At 34.6% G+C, this 23,750-nt stretch overlaps 1 protein-coding gene across 1 annotated transcript in view; it reads left to right on the top strand.

Annotated features, from left to right (window-relative positions):
- LOC142358762 (receptor-type tyrosine-protein phosphatase N2-like) overlaps positions 1-23,750 on the top strand; it is a 111,328-nt gene that overhangs the window by 25,544 nt on the left and 62,034 nt on the right. Inside the window, exons 9-10 of the mRNA XM_075410337.1 lie at positions 5,413-5,734; positions 11,711-11,813. Of these exons, the coding sequence (XP_075266452.1) occupies positions 5,413-5,734; positions 11,711-11,813 (425 nt within the window). The remainder of the gene's footprint in view (positions 1-5,412; positions 5,735-11,710; positions 11,814-23,750) is intronic.

The raw sequence follows: 23,750 nt of genomic DNA, 5'->3' as shown, positions 1-23,750 counted from the left end.
ATCGTAAAAGAAGACTGCAATTAGTGAAAAAACTAGTCAAACGATCTCTTCAATCTTGAAGGTATCCGCACTTCTGGTGACCTCTGAATTATACAAAGGTATAATTCGTGTTGGTTACGAGGTGTGGCTGCTTTTTAGTTGAATCGTTTTCTAGTCCTCGCCATCTACCTTAGTTATTATCTTACATCTACTGTAATTAACGCTTAAGATGAACCCTTGTGTTGTCTGCGAATTGGGTTGCGAGTCGGATACAATACTTTGTGAAATCTGTGATGTGAAATGCGTTCATGTAGATTGCCTCGGGGTTGTTCCTCAACAAGCATCTACTGGCACTGTTTCGTGGAGATGCACTGCATGTAGCAACTTTTCCCTACCATCACTGCTTTCGAGGTTATTGGTGAAGATGGACGTCGTAGATCATCTCGCCGCTGATATTGTTAACATAAAAGAGACGTTATCTCAGATAGCTCCGAAAGATCCTTACTTGAATGCGTTATCGAAAGGCTTGGACAAATCAGCGAATGTGTTCAAGCACGTCCCTCGTGACCGGATTGATAGCAAGTTAAGAAACCAACAAGCTGATCCCGAACAAAACACTGGTGAATGCTCACTTTTAGCAAATGCAGATGTTGGAAATCAACATGAAAGTGCCGGAAGGGTGAAGAAGCATGTAAGACAAGTAGCGGTAGTGAATGGAACGTCATCCACAAGTAGTCAACTGGCTGGAGTGGAATTGAAACAGCGATACAATCCTAGACGACACTATTTTGTCAACAGGGTTTCGAGTAACGTGGATCAGGATGCTTTAATGAAGTACTGTGAGACAAAAATGTTGAGTCCAATCGCTTGTCGGGAACTGCCAAGCCGAAGAGCAGACGTTAAGTCGTTTCACTTGATACTGCCTGAAGACAAATCGGAGTTGGCGGAACAAAGTGAAACCTGGCCGCAACATGTTATACTGCGTAGATATTTTATGAATGACGAAGCAAGAAGTTGGATAAAAACTCTGAATGCTCCTAGTTCCGAATGACTATTCAAAAGTCCGCAAACTGGGGCAATGTTCAATGCTCGGTCAATTTGCAATAAGATGTCTGGCATTGTAACCTTTTTAACGATTCAACGACCGTTGTTTTTATCTGTATCCGAAACTTGGCTGAAAGAAGATACACTGTTCCACACGAATGCTGTTAATTGCATTGGCTATGAATTCATTGGCATTAATCGTCAAGATAAAGGCGGAGGAGCTGGTGTTTTTATCAAGCACTCAATTACATTCAACGTACTGGACTCAGCTGTTACGCCTGATATCGAATACCACGTTGTGGAACTGATAGTCCGAATTGTAAATCTATGCGTTTGTACAATTTACCGACCTCCGAAAGGCAGCATACCTGTTTTCTTTACAAGTGTCGATAATTCTTTGTCTACATATGCTATGCAATACAAGAACACGCTCTTTTTGGGTGATTTTAATATCTCACAAAAGCACTCATCGTGGGTACAATTTGAAACACTTATGAATGAGTTAAATTTACAAAACCAGTTTTTGATGCCGACTCACGTCAATGGAAACACCTCAGACCTCGTGTTTTCGAATTTTACAAAGAATTCAAAGTTTCGATTGGATCCAATACTCAAATCCGATCACTTTTGTGTGTTGTTTGACATTGACATCGATTCACCCCAATCAACTGAGGAGGCAAAAATCCAAGAGTTAGCGGTTTTCAAATGGCGATCAATAGATGAAGATGTTTTTCTCAACGAAGTGGATCGTGACTTAACGAAATCAGTTGAGGCCTACGATGTTCAACTGAAAGATCAGTCTAACGAGATTGTAGAAGACATTTTTAAATTAGTAGAAGATTCAATTTTAACTACACGTGAAAAAACTGTCAAGAAGATCCGTTTTGGCCACGAACAGGCAAACCTCGGTACTTCGACGCGGAATGTAATGAAGCAAAACGAAAAAATAGATCCCTTGAAAGGCGGGTGAAACAGAATCCGAGCAGTTACAACGAGGTCCGCTAGGAGTCTCACTTGCATTACTACCATGAGCTACTAACAAGGAAACGTAATGAGTACTTCAAGAGCAACCTTGCGTCAATTAGTATTAAAACAAAGTTCGAAACCTTGAACTCGCTACTAACGCACACACTGCCTGTTTTTCTTTGTCATAATGATCCGCGTGAACTAGCAAACGATTTTAATTTGTTTTACAAGGAAAAAGTGGATGCTATCAATGCAATAATTCCAGACCAGCCCCTCATCCTTCAACCATCTGTTCGTACTGGTTGGTCCGAGTTTGATTTAGTTGATGCTAAGACTTTAGAAAATTGCATCAATTCACTTTCAACAGCTTCTGCCTTTCAAGATCCCATGCCTGCCAGCTTGTTCAGGAAACTATGCCTGAGAAAAATTGACGATTTTTTAAATTTAGTTAATTGCTGTCTCGTTAGTGGAGTTTTTCCAAATTGCCTGAAGGAAGGTGTTATAAAACCTCTACATAAATCAGGCAAAGACAAACAATCTTTGGCTAGCTATCGTCCTATAACTAATCTCAAATGGCTCGGTAAACTCGTTGAAAAAGTTGTACAGAATCAACTGACAGGACATCTAGATACAACTAGTGAATGGTTGCCAATGCAGTCCGCGTATCGATCCAACCACTCGACTGAAACTGCTCTGATATGGTGCACAAATGCTGTTCTTAGTAAGGTGTCAAAGAAAACGTCTGTCTTAATGATAAGCCTGGATCTCAGTAGCGCTTTGATACCGTGCAACATGACATTCTGATTAACATCCTGAAGAACTCATTTCAGTTTAGTGGCACCGTAGCAAACTTTTTTGATACTTACTTACGAAATAGGACGGTGAAAGTCTTTATCTCCAATGCTCTCTCTGACAGCATCAAGCAAGAAACTGGAGTACCACAGGGTAGCATCTTGGGACCGATTTTGTTTTTATTATACCTTAGTCCTTTATTTGATAAGCTCGTTGAGCTAAAATGCGAGTCCTTTATTTGATAAGCTCGATGAGCTAAAATGCGTGTATCATTTTTATGCTGATGACTCCCAATTTTTCTTTGAAGTAACGGACGGACAACTTGAACCTACTTATGAAGAAATTCTTGGGGAAATTGAACTGTGTTTTACTTCTTTGAAATTGAAGCTCAACAAAGACAAAACGGACATTATTGTATTCAAACATACCTTGAACAGAAGCTTTTCTTTACAGGTTACCCCTTTCGGAGATCCTCTCATTGAAAAGCAACGTATTAAAATACTTGGCTTTCTAATTGATACAAGTCTATCGCTAGAAGATCGGATAAGTTCTGTGAGAAAGAGTTGTTTTTACTACCTGAGGAAACTTTTTTCTTGCCGACAATTCCTAGATAAAGAGCTGAAAATTTTGTTCGTTAGATGCTACGTGTTGTCTCGATTAGATTATTGCAACGTACTCTATCTTGGTCTTCCGGAATCAAAATTGAAGAAACTACAGAACGTACAAAATGTTGCAGCTCGTTTTGTTTTCAACCGGCCGCGTTTTTCTCGAACAAGCGAGCGAATGAAGAAATTACACTGGCTTCCGATAAAGCAACGAATCCAATATAAAGCTGGCTGTTTGATGCACAAAGTCAAACATGGAAAACCCCCGACATACCTTAAAGATCTTTTTCAATTGAACTCATCGTCTTCGAATCCATCGCGGTGGGAGCTTTTTCGGGTTCCAGCAGTCAAAACAAACTACGAGAAGCGTGCCTTTATGAATAGTGGATGCTACTACTGGTACAGCCTTCCTAGTTATGTTCGCAATGAGTCAAATTATAAATGTTTCAAGACGATGCTCAAAACTCTACTATTTTGTCTAGCCTACTAACTGAACGAACGCACTTTTGAGATTAGAAAAGGTGCTAAAACCATCATCATCATCATCATCAAATGGGGTTTCAGCGGTTCACCTGGGGGTCAGCTATTGTGGGAACGAGGTTTTGCAGTGATTTTTTGACGTTATCTTAATATCAAGAAATATTCTCGCTTTTTGTCAATAGTTATAAGTCCCCAGAAATGCTCTCATCAGATTTGGTGGCATTGGTATCATGGCATGATAACGCCGATTCGGAATATCCGTTAGCACATCAGTATTCGTTCGTTGCAACTTTTTTAAGATCTGTTCACACATTTTCATGATTTTTGAAGTCAAATTGGAGTAAAGATTTTGGTCACGCCGAAACAGGAAATGGAGCGAAAGCGAGTGGTTTTGCGGCGTGAATTTTGTTCGCTCTAATTTTAAATTAGAGTGTGGAAACGGTGTTTGAACAAAAATTCGGTTTCTCGGTAGTGGTTTTTTGTTCACTTGCGGCAATTTCACTCTGATTTTTACGGTTTTCGATTTTTGGATGGGATTTTTTTCTAAATGGTTTTCCCGATCCATTCACAGCTCATTCTAGGCCTAGCTTTTTGTTTGAATTAAATTTTAATTCTCGCTAGTGGTTTTTTTGTTCACATGCGGCATTTTGACATTGATTTCCTGTTTATTTCTTTTTTTTCTGATTTTTTTTTAAAATGGTTTTCTCAATTCACTCATAGACCATTCTAGGTCTAGTTTTTCTGTTTAGTCAATAAAAATTCTTTGAATTGTACGTCAGAACTTGTCCTGCTATGTTTTTTTATTTCGTCGTCATGATTTTTGTTACGACCATATGACGTCACAGCCACTTTTTGTTCATTCGTTCACGCAATTTCAACGGAGTTGCATGTGTGACCTCATTTTTCGCTCTTAGTGGAGCGAGTTTTTTTGTTCATGCGCGTGATTAAATTTTTGGTCACACTTGACTTACCTCACTCTCAAAGATGACTTTTATTTACTTTAACTCACTTTAACTCTTTTTTTCCAGTTCATCCATGTCCAACCGGAAACTTAAATTTGCTTATTACAATAATTAGGCTAATCTGAGACTTGCTCTGTTGTGTTTTACTGGTGATGATAAGAAATAGCTAAGGTGCTGCGTGGTGTTTGTCCTCGTCACTGTGGTTGCTGACATTTGATTTAGTGTCAATGGCAAAAAACCGGTTTCATTCAGTAGCGTAACGATGCAAAATAGAGAACGGCTCAATAATTTTAAATGGGTGCGTTCACGTCACGTACTTTTCTGCCATGCTTGATTAATTTTCTTGGTTACGCAAATGAAAACTAAGAGTGCACGAGCTAATCTAAAGTCATCGGAATGCACGTAAACTAAAGCTCGTTTGCTTAAATTATCTACATTACTGAAGAACTAATAGATTCAAGTTACCATAAATCAATATAAAAAACTTTAAGAACCGGAGTCCGTTGCATACTATTTCGGGTTTAAAGAATCCATTTATGAGTTCTGACTAATTGGATTGCTCAATGAAGCTGGTGTCATTTTAGGATGTGAGCAGCGATGTTTTGAAACGGGAGACGTTGACGGATGAATACGTGAACACAGATGGCAACAACAACCCTAAAGATAATGACCCTGGACGTCAGATAATCTCAGATCTAGAACGGGAATACAGCGAGTATGTGGATTCCAAATACGATTCGGGAGAGGCGCAAGATGGCGAAGGACCCTCGGAACATTTCTCCATTTCGAAGTCGCCCTCAGCAGCTGCCGTGAAAAAAGAAGATGAGAGAAAATTGAGAGCTGATGGAGACGGTGATAGTAGCCGAGCGCTGCCCAAGCGAGAACAGCTGACTTTGTTCGATGATGGTTGGTACTACTAAACAATTATACACATGCATCAAAATTACAGAAGACAGTTTAAATTTGTCCTGGCGGTGAACTTGGTTGAATAAGCTCAGTTTTAAAAGCTTGCTTGGCAGACAAACTGCAGGCTATAACTCATTCTGTCTAAAGTTTATGAATAGATTAGATTGTATTGGTGCGCTGCCTTTAAGATCTGTTCACATTTTTTATACCAATGAGAAGTCAACATAGAGTGGTGACTGTAATCACTTTTGAGTAGTAAAGGGAGCTAAAAAGCGAGTAGGATTGAAGTGTTTTTTTAATAGCCGCTCAGCGATAGCTGGGGCTATTATTGGCCTTCTCTTGGTTTTTTTTTACAATTCAAAGAATTTGAATTGTTTTGGGGCGCTGTCTTTTTTTTAAGATCTGTTCACACATTTTCATGATTTTTGAAGTCAAATTGGAGTAGTGATTTTGGTCACGCCGAAATAGGAAATGGAGCGAAAAAGCGAGTGGTTTTGCGGCGTGAATTTTTTTCGCTCTAATTTTAAAGTAGAGTGCGAAAATGGTGTTTGAACAAAAATTCGGTTTCTCGGTAGTGGTTTTTTGTTCACATGCGGCAATTTCACTCTGATTTTTACTGTTTTTTCGATTTTTGGATGGGATTTTTTTCTAAATGGTTTTTCCAATCCATTCACAGCTCATTCTAGGCCTAGCTTTTTGTTTGAATTAAATTTTAATTCTCGCTAGTGGTTTTTTTGTTCACATGCGGCATTTTGACATTGATTTCCTGTTTATTTCTTATTTTTTTTGTTCTGATTTTTTTTAAAATGGTTTTCTCAATTCACTCATAGACCATTCTAGGTCTAGTTTTTCTGTTTAGTCAATAAAAATTCTTTGAATTGTTCGTCAGGACTTGTCCTGCTATGTTTTTTTATTTCGTCGTCATGATTTTTGTTACGACCATATGACCATATGATTTTTGTTACGACAATTTCAACTGAGTTGCATGTGTGACCTCATTTTTCGCTCTTAGTGGAGCGAGTTTTTTGTTCATGCGCGTGATTAAATTTTTGGTCACACTTGACTTACCTCACTCTCAAAGATGACTTTTATTTACTTTAACTCAAAGAGATAAAGTCAAATGGGTGTGTGTCACTCTAAATGAAGGTTATTTGAGATCAGCTAATAAAGGCAGCAATAACTTATACAGATTTTTAATCAAAATATAACAGATCAGCCTTCAATGAAAAGTCGAATTTTTTTGGTCTGTCTTTTTTACTCTTTTTTTAGACTGCCGATCTACGAATCTATTGCGGCTATTTTCTGGCAATCTGCCAGCTATGTTTCAAATTACCTTTAGAGTGGAGTGCGAAATGAGTGTTCGAACACATTTTCGGTTTTTGAAAGCTATTTCTCACGTGATGCAATTTGACTGATATTTTCACTTCCCTGGTTTCCGTAAGTAATGGTTTCGAAAGGTTATATACGTGTTCTAACATTTCAGTTGTATTTTTGAATTCATCAAAAGGCTGTTAATTTTTTATATAGTTTGGACGCTTTGTTTCGATAAAATGTCCGTTTCGCGCGTTTTTTAAAATTTTTTCGTCCTGTTTCTTAGTCTCGTTAATGACTGGTCTTATAGGCACACTAATGATGCATAATAGAAGCTATGCAATTGTTTCAATTGATATTTGATTGAAACCGTTGCACAACTGCTATTATGCGTCATTAGTGTACCAATAAGACCAGTCATTCAACAAGACTTTTTAGGTTTTGACCGTTTTTGTTTTTAATTGCTCTCAAACGAAGTTTGTAGCAATTATATTAGTCCTGTCGGTCTTGTTTTATACGATTTTTCGCTTGACCGATTTTTCGTCTGACGCTTTTGACTTTTCGTCCTCAAAGACGGGATAAACAGGTAGCGCCCAGCAGGCATTAAGTGATCTTAGAGCTTTTCAGCTCTGTTTCAGCTCAAACTGTTTTGGAGACTTATACTTATGTTGTGAAGGGCAGTTCTTAGAGGTTGACGACACCCCCACTGTTGACCCCCCTCCCCCTCTATTGCCCCCACCCCTCCCCCCCCCCACCGCGCTGTTGCCCCCACCCCAGTGTTGGCCACCCCTGCCCATCAGAACCCTGATGTACACCCCCCCCCCCCGCCTGTCGTAGCTACTGACGAACAACCGAGCGCTAAAAACACGCAATTTTATACAAATTTTCAAATTTTTTTTGAAAATTTGTCATTTTTCGTTTTTTCAGCCGTAGGTGTCAAGAAACCTCCTCTAGGGCTTCATGTTAAAATACTGCAGTGTTTCTGGTGGTATTGGTATGGTTTCAACATTTCAACATCACGAATTTGTCCTTTTTTTGACAAAACGTGCAAATTATTCAAATTTTTTTGACAATTGTTTTTGATTATCCACTTCTTTCCAGACGCAGGGGCCAGAAAACGTCCTTAAGGGTTTGATAATAAGTTACTGAAACAATTTTAGTAGCCATAGAGTAGCTTTCAATCTTTTAATATGACAAGTTTTATCAATTTTTTTTTGAGAAAATTTGCTTTTTTTTCAAGTTATTGTTTGTTTTTAGCTTTCTCAGGACTCGAGAAACCTCCTTTAGGGTTCAAAATTAGGTACTGTATAATTTCTAAATGTAATGGATTGTTTTTCCAGATTTCAACACCATGATTTTCAGTTTTTTTACTTTTTAAAACATTTTTTGTCTGTTTATTATCGCTATTGTCAGTTTATTTGTCTTTTATGTCATTTTTTTCAGGTTTTTTTCAGGTTTTTATGTCATTTTTTCACTTTCAGTTTTCAAACTTTTTAAAACATTTTTTGTCAGTTTATTATCGCTATTGTCAGTTTATTTGTCTTTTATGTCATTTTTTTCAGGTTTTTCAGCCTAAAGAAAGTCTCCTTTAGGGTTTGATAATGAGTAACTGAAAAATATTTGCTGGCCATGGATTAGTTACAACTTAAATCACAAATTTTAGCAGTTTTTTTTGCAACTTCTAATTTTTTTGAATTTTTTTGTCATTTATTTGGTTTCTCCAGCCTCAACAGCCACATATCCTCCTCTAGAGTTTGAGCATAGGTACAGCATAGATTCTAAATGTAATGGAAGGTTTTTACTTGCTCTCAAACGAAGCTTGTAGCAATTATATTAGTCCTGTCGGTCTTTTTATGCGATTTTTCATTTGACCGATTTTTCGTCTGACGCTTTTAAATTTTCGTCCTCAAAAACGGGATAAACAAGTAGCGCCCAGCGAGCATTAAGTGCTCTAAGAGCCTTTCAGCTGTTTCAGCTCAAACTGCTTTGGTGTGAAGGGTGGTGTGGACTTGTACTTATGGTGTGAAGGGCGGTTCTTAGATGTTGAAGACACCCCCACTGTTGATACCCCTTACTACTGCCACCACCCCCCCCCCACCGCGCTGTTGCCCCCCACCCCAGTGTTGCCCAACCCCGACCCCCCCCCCCTCCCCATCAGCCCCCGGTGTCCCCTAACCGCGTGGCTAGCTACTGATGAACAACCGTTTGGTAAAAACGCAAATTCATACTATTTTGCAAGTTTTTTGATTTTTATCTGCCCTAGGTGTCAAGGAACCTCCTCTAGGTTTTATTGTTTACTGCATATTTTCTAGTGGGAGTGGAATTTTTTCGTCATATTAACGTCACGAATTTAAGAAATTTTTTGATAAATTGTGCAATTTTTTTTCAATTTTTTCGACATTCTTTTCTTTATTCTGGTCTTTCCAGACCCAGGGGCCAGAAAAAATCCTAACGGCTTTTATAATAAGTTACTGACAATAAGTTATTTTCAGTGGCCATGGAATAGTTTTTCAACTTTTTAATGTCACAAATTTTAGCAATTTTTTGATAAAACTTGCTTTTTCATTTTTTTTAAAAATTTTTGTAGTTTTTTAGGTTTTTTCAGCCTCAAAAGCCAAGAAACTAGGGTTTGCAAATAGGTCACTGTATAATTTCTAGTTTAAATAGAATGTGTTGCAAGATTTTAACATCACGAGTTTTAGCATATTTTTGACGATTGTTGCCATTTTTCTGCAATTTTTTGACATTTATAGTCATTATTCAGGTTTTTTGAACCTCAAGTGTCAGAAAATCTCCGTTAGGGTTTGATAATAAGTTACTGGAAAATTTTCTTGGTCAGGGATTAATTTTCAACTTTTTAATATCACAATTTTTAGCAATTTTTTAAAATAAAATTGCAATTTTAAGTTTTTGAATTTTCTTGTAATTTTTTAGGATTCTCTGGCCTTAAGAGCCAAGGAACTTCCTGTAGGTTTTAATGATATTTAACTGCACAGTTTTTAGATGTAATGGAATGTTCTTCAAGATTTCAATATCACAAATTTCAGCAGTTTTTTTAAAATTATTTGCAATTTTTTTACTGAGTTTTTTCCGGCACCAGAGGCCCTGGGACCTCCTTCAAGGTTTGATAATAAAGCTGTTGTATAGTTTCCAGAGTTACTGGGATAGTGATCAACATTTTTTATGACTCCAGTTTTAGTAGTTTTGGATAAAATTTAAGCTTTCCAAATTTTTGTTCCAAGTGTATGGATCTTTGAGCCTGTGAAACTATTTCACTTTTTCAGGCTTGAAACAGGGATACCCGATAGTCTCTTGAGACATTGAAATGGTTCTTAAGATAATAATATCTTGAATTTTAGCCAGAATTCGTTAAATTTTGCAATATTTTCCAAATTTTATCAATTTTTGTCCTTTTTGTTGGCCATTACTGGTCAACAAAACTTTTCAAGTCTCGGAGATGGGTTATTTCACAGAACTTTCGAGACAAAAAATGGTTTTGAGTTTTTTTTTACTGCGAAGTTGAAAATTTTTTGGGATTTTGCCTTCTTTGAGTTTTTTTCTATATGATTTTTTAAAAAGGCTAGAAAACTAGAAGTTGCAGGGTCGAATCCAATCATGAAAAATATTCCTGTCTCGTCCTTTTCTTTCTCTTTCACTTTTTATCTCTCTCTCACTATCTCTCTTTCTCTGTCTCTCTTTTTGTTGAGGCCGCGCTTCAGCTGCTGTTATGTGGCGTAATGTCATCATCTCTGATCCTCACTAACAATTAGTTATAGTAGAGATGTTTTTTTAATCATAAACGATCTAACAGGCACTTTTTTGGAAATTGTTGTTAATTGCTCTCAAAAGCAAATTATAGCAATTTCATTTTTTTTATGCAATTTTTTGCTTGGCCGATTTTTCGTCTGACCCATTTGAGTTTCGTCTTCAGAAACGGGATAAAGAGATAGTGCCCTGAGGTCACTAAACAGTGGCTACGTACTGACGAAGCCAACCGCTCGCCGGTCGTTTAAGAGCAATTCGCCCGACGTTAGTCGATTTTGGTTTTTTATCTTGTCGCTTAATCTCAAAAATAATAATTTCATTATCCTTTTGGTGCGGAACAATTGTCGGCTTCGATTTTAAGCTATCAATTTTATTGACACGGGGAGCATTTGTTCTGTGAAGGTTTTTGTGACTTTTTTCAATCTTGCCTTCATTTTTTGTTCTTTTTGTTCGTTTCCAATTAAAGGAAATTATAATGATTTCTCCACGTAGTGTCCCCCACCACCTCCTCTCATATCTACCTCAGTACCTACCCAGACCTCAGAAAAATTTTGTGTGCATTTTCTAAAACACGTTTTAATGAATTATATTGGGCTACGGTTTTTTTTCGGGTTCTGATTTCCATGAGGTTAGCTGAAAGATTATAATACACGACGCTTCGAGATGTTTCTGGTATTCTACGGCTATGTTTTTTGTCGTCTGACAAATTGACTTTTTGTCCTCAAAATCCTCAAAAACGGGATAAACAGGTAAAGCCCAGAGGGTTACCCCCCCCCCCCCTCCCTACCCAAACACACACCGCCACCTCTTCCCCAGCCCCCATTCGACCCGTAACCCCCGCGCTCGCCACCAACCGCGGATTAGGTATCTTCTGTGAAAAGAAATGGTGTTTTTGTACAGGAAATGGAGTTGGCGATGGCGGTTTACTCACAGCTGAGGAGTTGGAAGCTCTCACGGTTCCAGCTGTTGATCCCAATTTCTGTTTTGTTCAGACCCAGAAACCGTTAGTTCTCAACTTCCCTTTTATTATTACCCAAAATATAATCGTTCTCAGGCTATTTTTTAGACTCTTTGACAAAACTAAACACTCAAATTGCAGTTTTAGTGGCAAACTGCCTGTATTAATGAAGAGTTTTCATTACAAGCCCAATTTCCGCTTGTCTCGACTTTTAATTGAATTGACTGTAAATGGATAGATTTTTAACACCCATATTGTAGAAAGTTGCCATGTGCACTTGCGGCGAAAGTCCAGATAGAGTTTACTACTTTTCCGTACTAACAGTTAAATTTGTTTCCCGCCTAACCTACATTTCAAGCAAGTTTTTCATTTGAATGCAAGACTTTTATTATAAAGCTGAGTAGATTGAAAGTGGAACTGAAATTCAGAAAACTGGCGATCTTTCCGAATTTTCTCCCTAACTTCCTGTCATCTTTTGGAGCTTAAAGCAATTTGAAGTCTCGATTTTCAGTCGACCCATATTAATCGGAAATCCGAATGGTACTAAAATTGATTTTCAAAAAAGATAGTTTTCTATGTAGCATTTCCTATTTGACCGGTCACTTATTTTTATTGGCAGTTACTGTAGTTATGTGCCTTTTCGAATAAAAAATTTAATCGCTTAGACTTATCGGGTGATTCCTTTTTACGTTATCTGATTAGCTCTCATTCACAATTTGAAGCAGCTTAACCAAATTGTTGACATTTTTCTACTGAAAATCCGCCGAAATTGGTTTTGTTTTTCAATTTAAATTTTAGTCGTCCGTAAAACGCCATATTTTGTCATATACCAAACTTTTTTGAAACCTATGTGTGAATTTATTGACTCCGCCGCGCTAGCCCCCTTATAGAGATCTCGGCCATCGGTGCTCGAAGAACAGTGAATACGTAGATCAACTCAGTGGCCTATAATGATTACTTTCATTATTAATTGCTCTTTTAATCCGATTTTCCGCCTGATGGTTTTTATTTTTTGGCCTCAAAAGGGGATGAACAGGTAAAGTCCGAAGGGCATCAAGTGGCTGAGCAGCACTCGTTAAGCGATACTGGTCTGTAAGAATGTGATTCACAGAAATTGTTGGAGACAACAAATCATTGTGAAGGGCGGTTCTTAAAAGCTTGACTATCCACACCACCCCCCCCCCACTCCCTCGGCTACCCACCTACTCCTGGTGATTTCGACCAAGCTTCAGCTGGCTACTACCACAGAACCTCTCGCCGGTTGTTTGAAAGCAATTCGCCCGATGTTTCTTCAGTAAAAATTGGTTTCTTTCCTAAGAAACCAATTGATGAAAAGTTCCCTTCGAAGAAAAGTTCCACATCAGCAGTTTTTTATCTTTTTAATTATTTGCTCTCACGATGTTTGTAACAATTGTATTTGTCCTGCTGTCTTTTTGTGGTTTTCTGCTTGACCGATTTTTCTTCTGAGGCTTTCAACTTTTCGTCCTCTGGTTACACTGGTAAGCCCGGACAGCATCAAGTGGCTGAGCAGCTATCTTAGAGGCTTACGTCTTAAAAGTCTCAGTATGCGGTTTAGTGCCATAAATTTATGATCTGAGTAGCGGATAGAACAGGGATTCCAGCCACCAGTAAATTTGGCCCATTTCTCCACACGCTAACCGCATATGTCGCACTGGGCCAAATTGTACTGCTAACTGTAATCCCTGTTTTATCCACTACTTTATATCCCCTCAAAATCTATCATTTCACCGTCTCACTTAGTGTTGTGGTATTTAGAAAAATTTCTTTGTTCCCCAATGAATATTTAATCAATCTAAAACTAAAACTTTCTGTCTCACTTGGCGTAGTGGTTAAATCATCGAGTCTAGTTAAGTTGCTTTAGCAAACAGAAGGTTTGGGGTTCCTTCCTCACTGACTCCAGTGAACGTCCCCCGACTTTGATGAATTACCTTGAAACTAAGTGAAATAAAAAAACCAAATTCACAGTTCTTAAAAAGGATGATCCCTGCTGTGAGACTGTATATGGGACACACTGTGATGGGTATACAGTCAAAACACTGAGATCGGTGGAAACAGTGATTGGTGTTTTTCAGTGTAACTAGTGAGACCGTGTAACAAGCACGTAAAACCAAATTGCGAAAATAAACTGCACAAAAACCAGCTTAACTCTTTTATAAATTTTAAATTTTGCTAGTTTTTATATAAAATAACTCTACTTGTGCCTATCTTATACACCAAGAGCATAATTCCTGGCTTCGCCAATATTATATTTATAAACATGCTCTCTGAACTGATTTCTAGTATGACCGAATCTATATCTATTAAGAAAGATGCACAATCTGTATATTCCATATCTAAACCTAAAGAAAGAAATATGCTTATAAACTTTACACATATTGCACTCTAGATATTGATTTGGATTGGGATAATGGTCCCACAAATGTTTAATATAATCTTTTACTTTAACTATATCTTTGCATATATAACAACAATATTCTAACTCTTTGCAATCATTACAACATTCTTTCCAATGCTTATTTTTGTACTGATCAAACTTCATTTTTTCACTTTCGAAAAATTATTTTTTCCAAAATTTTCCCTAATAAAATACACCATGTCTCACTCAACAAACAGTAATGTCACAAGTGTGAACTTCTGCGACGTCTTTAATTTATCCTTTGAAACAAAGAAGGGTTTATACAGACATCAATCATACGATCCCAAATAAGTGTGGGTTACATCTGGCAGGCTATTTTCAAATACTACTTCGGTCTTGATTGTATCAAAAGATTTGCTAGTGATCTATTGGAAATAGAGACTGAGAATTACTTCAAGCGCAACAAACAAATGATATTCAATGAAGAAGATAAATTATATCATGAAACTAATAACACTTGTCATATCTGCAGTAAAACATGTATTAATAAAGTAAGAGATCATGAAACTGGTAAATATAGAGGACCAGCATGTAAAATGTGTAATCTGAGGTATAAACAACAAAACTTCATTCCTGTAATATTCCACAACGGCTCTGGCTATGACTTCAACCTACTATACAGTGAGTGAACTCTTTAAGCAGAATAATGATAAAAGAAAAGTAGACAACATACCACTAGCCGCTGGTAAGTCTAAGATGTTTAGCATTGGTTGTCTCAAATTCTTAGATAGTTATAACTTCTTATCTATGCCTCTAGATCAAATGGCAGAGATATATGGGTGTAAAACTAGACAATTATATCCATATGAATACTTTGGTTTAGACACCTGGGGAAGGGTCTCCGGCCATTGTTCCCCAACCACGACAAAGTCGTACCAAGAAGTTATAGGTAATCTAAATATAGAAAACTTCAAATCCTGTCTATCTAATAAATTACCAACACAAGAAGAAGTATATAGCTTTAATAAAGACAACAGTCATAAAACTGGTAAAGATCTAACTATAGAGTATTTACAAAATGATGTGGAAATATTAGACTAAGGCATGAATATGTCAAATTAAGTATGAAAGAATTTGGACTCAACCCACTACATTACGTTAGTCTCCAGGGTTATAGGTTTGATTGTTGGTTAATGTCAAGCGGTGTCTCATTAGATACTTTACAAGATAAACAAATGCTAGATGATTTTGTTGAAGCAAAGAGAGGTGGCATATGCAGTTTAATGGGTGATAGGATAGTCAACAATAGTAATGGAAGTAAAATGGCGAAGCATCGGTGAAGCCGTTTCACGGATGACCAGAGGTCTAACAGGGAACCCTCTTCGCAGATGGCAGAGCATGACCGAAGGTCCATCTGGTACATAGACGCGAATAACCTTTACGGCTATGCAATGATGCAAAAGCTACCTTATAAGGATTTCAAGTTTACTACTACATCTCTAGATTATGTATTAAATACTCCAGATGATAGTGATCACGGTTACTATACAGGTTGTGATATTGATTATACTAATAGTTGTAAAGAAAGAACTAGCACTAATGCCCAAGAGAAAGATAAATGATAATGAATTGGGATACCGAGAAAAAGAGAAAAGTAAAACATAAACAGAGAAATTAATCTTAGACCAAAACAACAAAACAGAATACATGGTTCTTTATAGGATGTTAAAGTTCTATGTTAAGATGGGTGTAAAAGTAACCAAAATACATAGAGTAATTAAATTTAAACAAGATTATATATGTAGATTATATACAAAACAATACAAATAAAAGAGCAACAGCTAAAACTGAAGTAGAGAAGGATGTAAGGAAATTAATGAACAGCTCCCTATATGGAAGAATGTGCATGAATCCCCTACACTTCCTTCAAAGTAAGTTCTTACATGATGAAGAAAAGATAATGAAAAGTATAAGTAAACCAACATTTAAGAATATAACTAGATAAAAGGATTATAGCCAAATTGATTATATAAAGAAAAAATAGAATATCATTCTCCAGTATATGTAGTTGTTACTATCTTAGAATTAAGTAAATTATACATGTATGATGTATTCTATAATATTCTTCAACCATCTCTCAAAGATCTACAACTCAATTATATGGATACTGATAGTTTTGTATTAAGTTTTAGCGAGGGTAATGTCGACAATGAACACATAGACCTATCAAATCTCGAACCTCCAATCAAAACTAATAAAGTCCCTGGTAAATTCAAACATGAAATGGGAAGTAATATCATAGAAGAGTTTGTGGCACTAACACCAAAGGCATATAGCTTTAAAGATAACCCCTATAAAACTAAAGAGAAAGGAATGAAGAATTGTAACAATGCTAAACATGAAGAATATTATAATGCACTATGTATAACACAGAGAACTGTAGATGAATGTAGACTACAAAAAGTTGGCGATAACATGACTAAAAAAACAAGTAAGATTAGTCTAAACACATTTGATAATAAAAAATTTATGTAAATAACATTAAAAGCTATCCTCATGATGAGAATCTATATCTATTCAAAAGAAATCTGGTAAATAAAATCTGCTAAGCAGGTTCCCCGATTAAGAATGCATCATTAGATGGAGACAAAAACCTACTTATCATTAATGGTTAAAGAGCTAACCATTAATGATGATAGAAAGTTAATCCTTGCTGCAATTACACTATATAATGATTTATTATAATTATAAAAAATGACTAAACTAGAAACACTCATAAAATTAAATAATCTAGAAAAACAAAACAGAAGAAATAGATTAGAAAAATTAAGACAACAAGAATATTATGGTGACATGGAAGATTTATTTGATCCTTTAACTAAAACTTTAAATACAAACAGCGAAGCATGGCAAACTCTTCAAAACCATACATTAGAAGTATTAGCCTATAACACAAATGTTTTAAAAGCTTTAAACCCCCAACAACAAAGCAACTCTCTTGATGATCGAGCTGTAACATTAAAAGATGATAGAGGTAAAACATTTACTGTAGACAATGATATGATTGCTATTTTGATAGAAATGGGTAAACAAACAATTAATAAATTCCAATTAATATCAGTTGATGCGAATTCAAACAATTTTAAAATAAATGCTGTAGATGTATCTCTAGTCCCTGATGGTATAAAAATGAAAGGAAAAGTCTATGAAAAGGGCTTTGCTATATTTATTCCTAATAAAGATGTAACCGAATGAGACATAAAAGGTGATGAAGACAAAATAAAACAATTTCTAAGGGATATCGGTTATAAAGAAAGAGGAGATACTAAAAGTAATAGATCAAAACTTATAAGAAGAATGTTTTCTAGTATCGGTGAACCCACTTCTCATGTTAACCAATACCAACCTCCAGTGAAGAATATTTTTATAATCGTGATACTAGTGACTATGAACAAGGGGTAGACGAAGAAGAAGAAGAAGAAGAAACTGATTATGAGACTGATAAACAAATAGAAGCTAGTGGTCTTACTAAGACTGACCCCAACAATCAGGGAACCTGCTTCGCAGATCAAAGAAGTTGCCATTTAAGTGGTTTAGTAGAAAGATTAGAATTATTAATACTAGAAACAAAAGCTGGTCATGATGGATTATATGATGAAATGCTAGATATATCTAAGCAACTATTATCTATGAATATTATTAATCAAGAACATTTAGATAACTTTGTTTTTAACTATGGTAAATAAATAATGATGGAAAAGCAACAACAACTATTAGCTGAAGAAGTATTCAGTCCTCAAATAACAAAGTTTAGAAGAGAAAGAATAATACCATCTCTAGGTAAATACAATAATAATTATAAGTTTATATTAACTGTTATAGATATATTCACAAAATATGCATGGGCTATTCCATTCAAGAATAAATCTGGTTTATCTTTAACTAATGGTTTTTAAATAGTATTAAGTGAACATACAAAACCAGAAAAGTTGTGGGTAGATAGAGGTAGTGAGCTTTACAATAAAACATTTAAATCTTTACTTAAAGAATTTGAAACAAAACTATATGCTACTTATGGTGATTTAAAGGCTGTGTTTATAGAGAGATTCAATAGAACATTATTACACATAATTAATAAACCAATGTTCATCAATGGTGATGGTAATTGGGTAAATATATTAAATGATGCAGTCATAACATATAACAATAACATTCATTCAACAAATAATGACACCAGTTGATGCTTCTAATAATCCTGATTATACTGATTAAGATGATACTGATTAAGTTGAATACTATGTTAAATCTACCAAAGCAACACCAAAATTTAAAGTTGGTGATTATGTTAGAAACGCAGATAAACGTAATATCTTTTCTAAAGGTTACACTTCTAATTGGAATAGGGAATTGTTTAAAGTTAATGAATTTTTAAAAACACAACCACCAACATATAAGATGGAAGACATGAATGGAGAGATAATGGAAGGTAAATATTACGAACAGGAACCATTAAAATTCGAGTTTGATTTTGAATCCAATGATAAAGTTTTAGAATCATTAAATATATTTCTTAATATAAATAATGACAAGAAACAGATTCAATCAGGCTAAACACCAATCGGGGAACCCGCTTCTCGGATCAACATCAACAAACAACTTAACACTAAGTAAGGCTCGTGGGTTATTCATAGAAGATAAGGATAATATTGATGTGAAGGATACCTATAAAATTACAAATGTACATCCTCCGATAGATGAAAAAGATGTTGTTAATAAAGAGTATTGTGACAATAACTTATTATCTTCTAATAATAAAATAGACATTTTAAGTAAAAACATAACTGAGCTAACAAAAGGTGAATTTGATAAAGTCACAACTAAAACATTACAACTAAATGAATCACGAGTTCATGATGAACTAATTAATAAGTTTATTGAATCAGCAAGTGAAGTCACAAATACTGTTAACTTTTGTAATAAAGTTGCTGCTGCTACTATCTCTAAATATAATTATTTAAAACAAGAATTTGATAATAATAAGTTTAATCAAAATATTAACATGCATTTAGTTTATATGTTTACTAACGGTCTAAGAGAAATGAAAGAATACAATAAATCTGTTAGAAAAGTTATAGTACAATATATAATAGCTATACTTTTACGAAGTACATTGGTTGATAGTGAAGAGCAAGCAAGACTTGAGATGCATTATGGTTTTAAACAAGAAGATATAGTGAAAGAAATAGAAAGATTTTTTACTAATGAAAATAAGCAAAGCTATGACGGAGTCCATGACCAATCCAACAGCACCGAGTGAGAGATTACTATATCCAGATCTGTCTTCAGTATCAGAGCGGCTGATAAGCGAAAAGATTCAACATAATAATAAATTTAACAACAATATTAACATTATAAAAGATATTAGAAATTATTATGAAACTGAAACTAATAACTATAATAAGAAGTTAAGTAGATATAAAAATTATATTAACGTAGCTGAGATAACAGAAATACTATTATCATCAATTGCAACAACGGCAACAACAACATCAGTTGCATTAACAGGTATAGGATTACCTTATTCTATACCAACAGCTTTTGCTACAGCAACTGTTTGTGGTTCACTATCAAAAACAATTAATACTGAAATAAAAAATAAAATTATAAAGTATTCACAAATGTATATTTTATGTAGACAGTTTAGCGACAAGTTTAATAAACTATGTACTAAATCAATGAATGATATTAAAAATAGGCAATGATGAATATAATGAATTAGTACAGGTATATGAAGAATATGAGAACAAGAAAAATAAGTTAAGTGTTTTTTTAGATTAAAGCTATTAGTGCTTAGTAATAACAATGTTTTTAGTAATAATATTATTAGTATTAATATTTATCGATAAGATTAAAGCTATAGTCTTAGTCTTAACCTTAGCCTGAGCCATAATTAAATTATCTTTTCTTTGTACCTAGGTATAAACCTTTTCCTTTTTGTACTACCTTTATACCTTCACCAGTAGTTGCAAATTTAATTAGATCAGGTGTGGCTGATAAAACAGCTCTAGGGTTTCTAGATGCAGCTGCATTTCCTATTTTACTTGCTATTTCTAATGCTATTACTGGATTATTAGCAGCTTTTTTTCCAAAGTTAACTGTAGCTCTACCAACACTAAAGAAATCTTTCAATCCCTCTGCTTCTATTGTTGCATCACCGACAGTCATTGACTTAGTTCTCGTACACTTAACACAATTACCCTTTAACATCTTAGTACCTCTTGAAGTAATAAAACCTCTTATGTTATTGGTACCACTATAATGTCTACCACCAACGCAATATGAATTAGTTTTGAACTTTTTAAAAGACTCATTTCTATATATAAAAAATAATGGAAGTTAAAAAGTATAATCCCTTTGTTGTTAAACCTAAGCCTAAGACTACGGGTTTCACCCGCGAGCGAAGCTCGAAGAATAAGCCTAAGACAAAGCTTGAAGCTAAGGGCCTATGGCGTAGCATGGATGGAGTCCTATCTCAAGAGAATAAAAAGAAATTAGATATTATTTATGCTAAGGGTTTTGTTAAGACATGTAAGAAATAGTTTAGAGCTATGGGGCTTCGCCCATGTTTCACCATAACAATGTCTATTGGGCTTCGCCCATGTTTCACCATAATTATAACAATGACTATCAGGAACTGCTTCGCAGATAACAGTGACCATGACTATAACTAGGCCTAAGATATAAAATCAACCATCTTATTACCATCACTATTAACACTAATAACCTTTCTAGATAATACTAATGCATGACATATCACATCGGCGACTGCAGCACTAAATTTAAAATTAAGTTGTATTGGTTGTGTACCTATATGATCACTTTGATATCTAGTATCGAATACATATATTCTATAATTACCTTTTAATGTTCTATGATTTATATATGGTTTTATATTATGTGGTAGCCCATTATAATCCTTATTAAAATTAACAATCTCTTTAAACGCGTCATTATAATTATTGGTACCATAATTAATATTCATTCTATCCTCGGGATAAAACTCACTACCAATCTTACAATAACATTCAGTAACATTCATTATATCAAATGTACGTGCATCATGAGTTTGTTCATTAACATTATTATTTTCAAAACCAACTATTATATATTGTGGTCTTTTCATACCACTTTCCATACCTAGATCAAATAAGAAGTTAGTAGCATTGGGCACATTCTTATAAAATGTCTTTCTTTCATAATAACTAAAGTCTACATTATTCTTTTTACTTAAACCCTTTTGCACAATAATTCTATTGTCATTACTACGATCAATACTGGGCACACATCATGATATATCTCTAATATCTATTTTACTATCATTACCAACTGCATCAGCACCAGCATTAACTCCAAATAGAGCTCTATCATTATTATTTCTTTTTATTATTAGTTTAAATCCTAAACCATATATAATCTTTTCTTAAATCATTTAGGAAACCAAATAGATAACTCATCTTAATCATCATATACATATCACCTCGTTCTGCAGCAATATGGTGACCTTTAAGTTGACTATCTCCATTGCCTTGATTTCTAACAAAACCACTCTCATATTCATCAACAGTACTAGTTAATAACTTATACATCAATATATTAGGATGACAATGATCTATATATTCAATAGTCCTACCAACACTAGTTTCAAGTTTAACTGAACTAAACAATGCCATCATATCATAATTAACTAATCTGATATTAGCAAATACACCAGCAGCGTCATCTGATACAACAAACTCTATCTCTAGATACGAATCACGCAAATTTAACTGATTCTCTTCTCTATTGAGAATGATATTAATATTAGTATTAACCGTATTCATTGTTGCCAGATTTTTAGGTTTATATTTTATCTTACTGTTGTGTATATCATTATTATAACCATAAGTTGTATCCAAATTTAAGTTCATTTTTATAGTCCAAAAATTTAACTTTAACTATAACTATAACTATATTTATAACTATAACTATGACTTTAATCAAAGCTATAAATATAACTATGGGGCTTTGCCCATGCTTCACCATAAATATAATCTAATTTTTGAATATAAAAAATGACAGACAACTTAATTCTGTGAACTACAAAAGATACATGAAACTGACTAAGACTAAAGAAGAGCTTACACTTAACTTTAGAATGATAAAGCCAACAGAAAAGTTTAACTTTAGTTAACCTATACTTAACTCATCAGAATTAGGTTTAATTAGATTATCTGTTTATAATTCGGTGTTTAATGTGAATAGAAGGAAAAATCAATTCTTATATGATACCCAAGGTGAAACATGGTCAGATACCCGTATTTTAGCTGTTATACCAGGTGCATATGAATTAATCGAAATAGCAGAATTAATAAAAGAAGAAACTAATGGTAATGTTATAATAGAACCTGATAATACAATTGAAAGTTTAATGGAAATAAAACAAGGTACAATTAACTTCGACATAGAAAATTCAATAGCCCCCTTTACTGGGCTTTAGCAAAATAGTATATGAACAAGGTAAATATACATCTCAGAAAATTCTTGATATTATGGGTGTTAGTACTATTGACATTCATTGTAATGTGATATCTGGTGTTAAAGATAATGGGAATAACACAGACATACTATATACTTTTACTCTAACAGAACCAACAGGTTACTTGATAAATATTATATCAACTAATATCTTGTATCAAAATGTAACTAAAGATAGAATAGAATATATAGAGTTCCATTTTAAAGATGAGCATGGAAGACCTATAGGATTTAATGGTGATGTATTAAGTTTTACTTTACATCTGGTGTAACCAGCAACTTCGTTGATCTAGTCTAGATATAAACTTAAACTAAACTAAAAAACTCCGATCCCAATTTATTCTTAGTTTACCATTAATATTTTTATTTTTAGTTATATCAATGACAATATAATTTTAAGGCTCTTTCCATACCTTATTACATATATTAGCAAAATCTTTATAACTAAGTTGAACATTATTAAAGAAATCTTGATATATAGATATGAGGACTTTACCTCTTTGTTCAAATAAAATAAACTGATTACAATTCTCTCTAACACTCTGTCTATCTATTGTGAGTAGATTTTGATGACGATAAATCATATTGCAATTATTATGTCTACCCCTACAAAAGTATTCATTAATGACCGGTTCTTTCGCTCTAACATCATCGAATATCAATAGTTTCTTTAGGTCTTTAGGTAGTTGATCGGGAGAGGGTAAATCTTTTATATCTTTAACAAACTCAACATCTGCTTTATCGTTTATTCTCTCTAAACCTTCATATTGATCACCAGTAGGACCAATGATGTATAGCTTATCAAAGTAAATTCTAGCCAGAATTAATTTTTTTAATAAGAATGTCTTATTACTAGGACTAGATATTATACATCTAAAGTTCTCTGGGAGTGTAGCTTCTTTAATTATATCATCATTTAGCCATGATTGTAGATCTTCATTTATATTAACAGAGATTTTGTTACTAAGATCAACAAAGTTGCCACTACGTGGATCGGTAAAACCGCTTGGTTTACCACAGGTGGAGTCTGT

The sequence above is a fragment of the Convolutriloba macropyga genome, chromosome 2 (genome assembly GCF_964194025.1).
Source record: "Convolutriloba macropyga chromosome 2, txConMacr16.3, whole genome shotgun sequence".
NCBI classification, from domain to species: domain Eukaryota; kingdom Metazoa; phylum Xenacoelomorpha; order Acoela; family Convolutidae; genus Convolutriloba; species Convolutriloba macropyga.
Note: the sequence above shows the minus strand (reverse complement) of the source record. Positions and strands in the feature narration are given on the sequence as shown.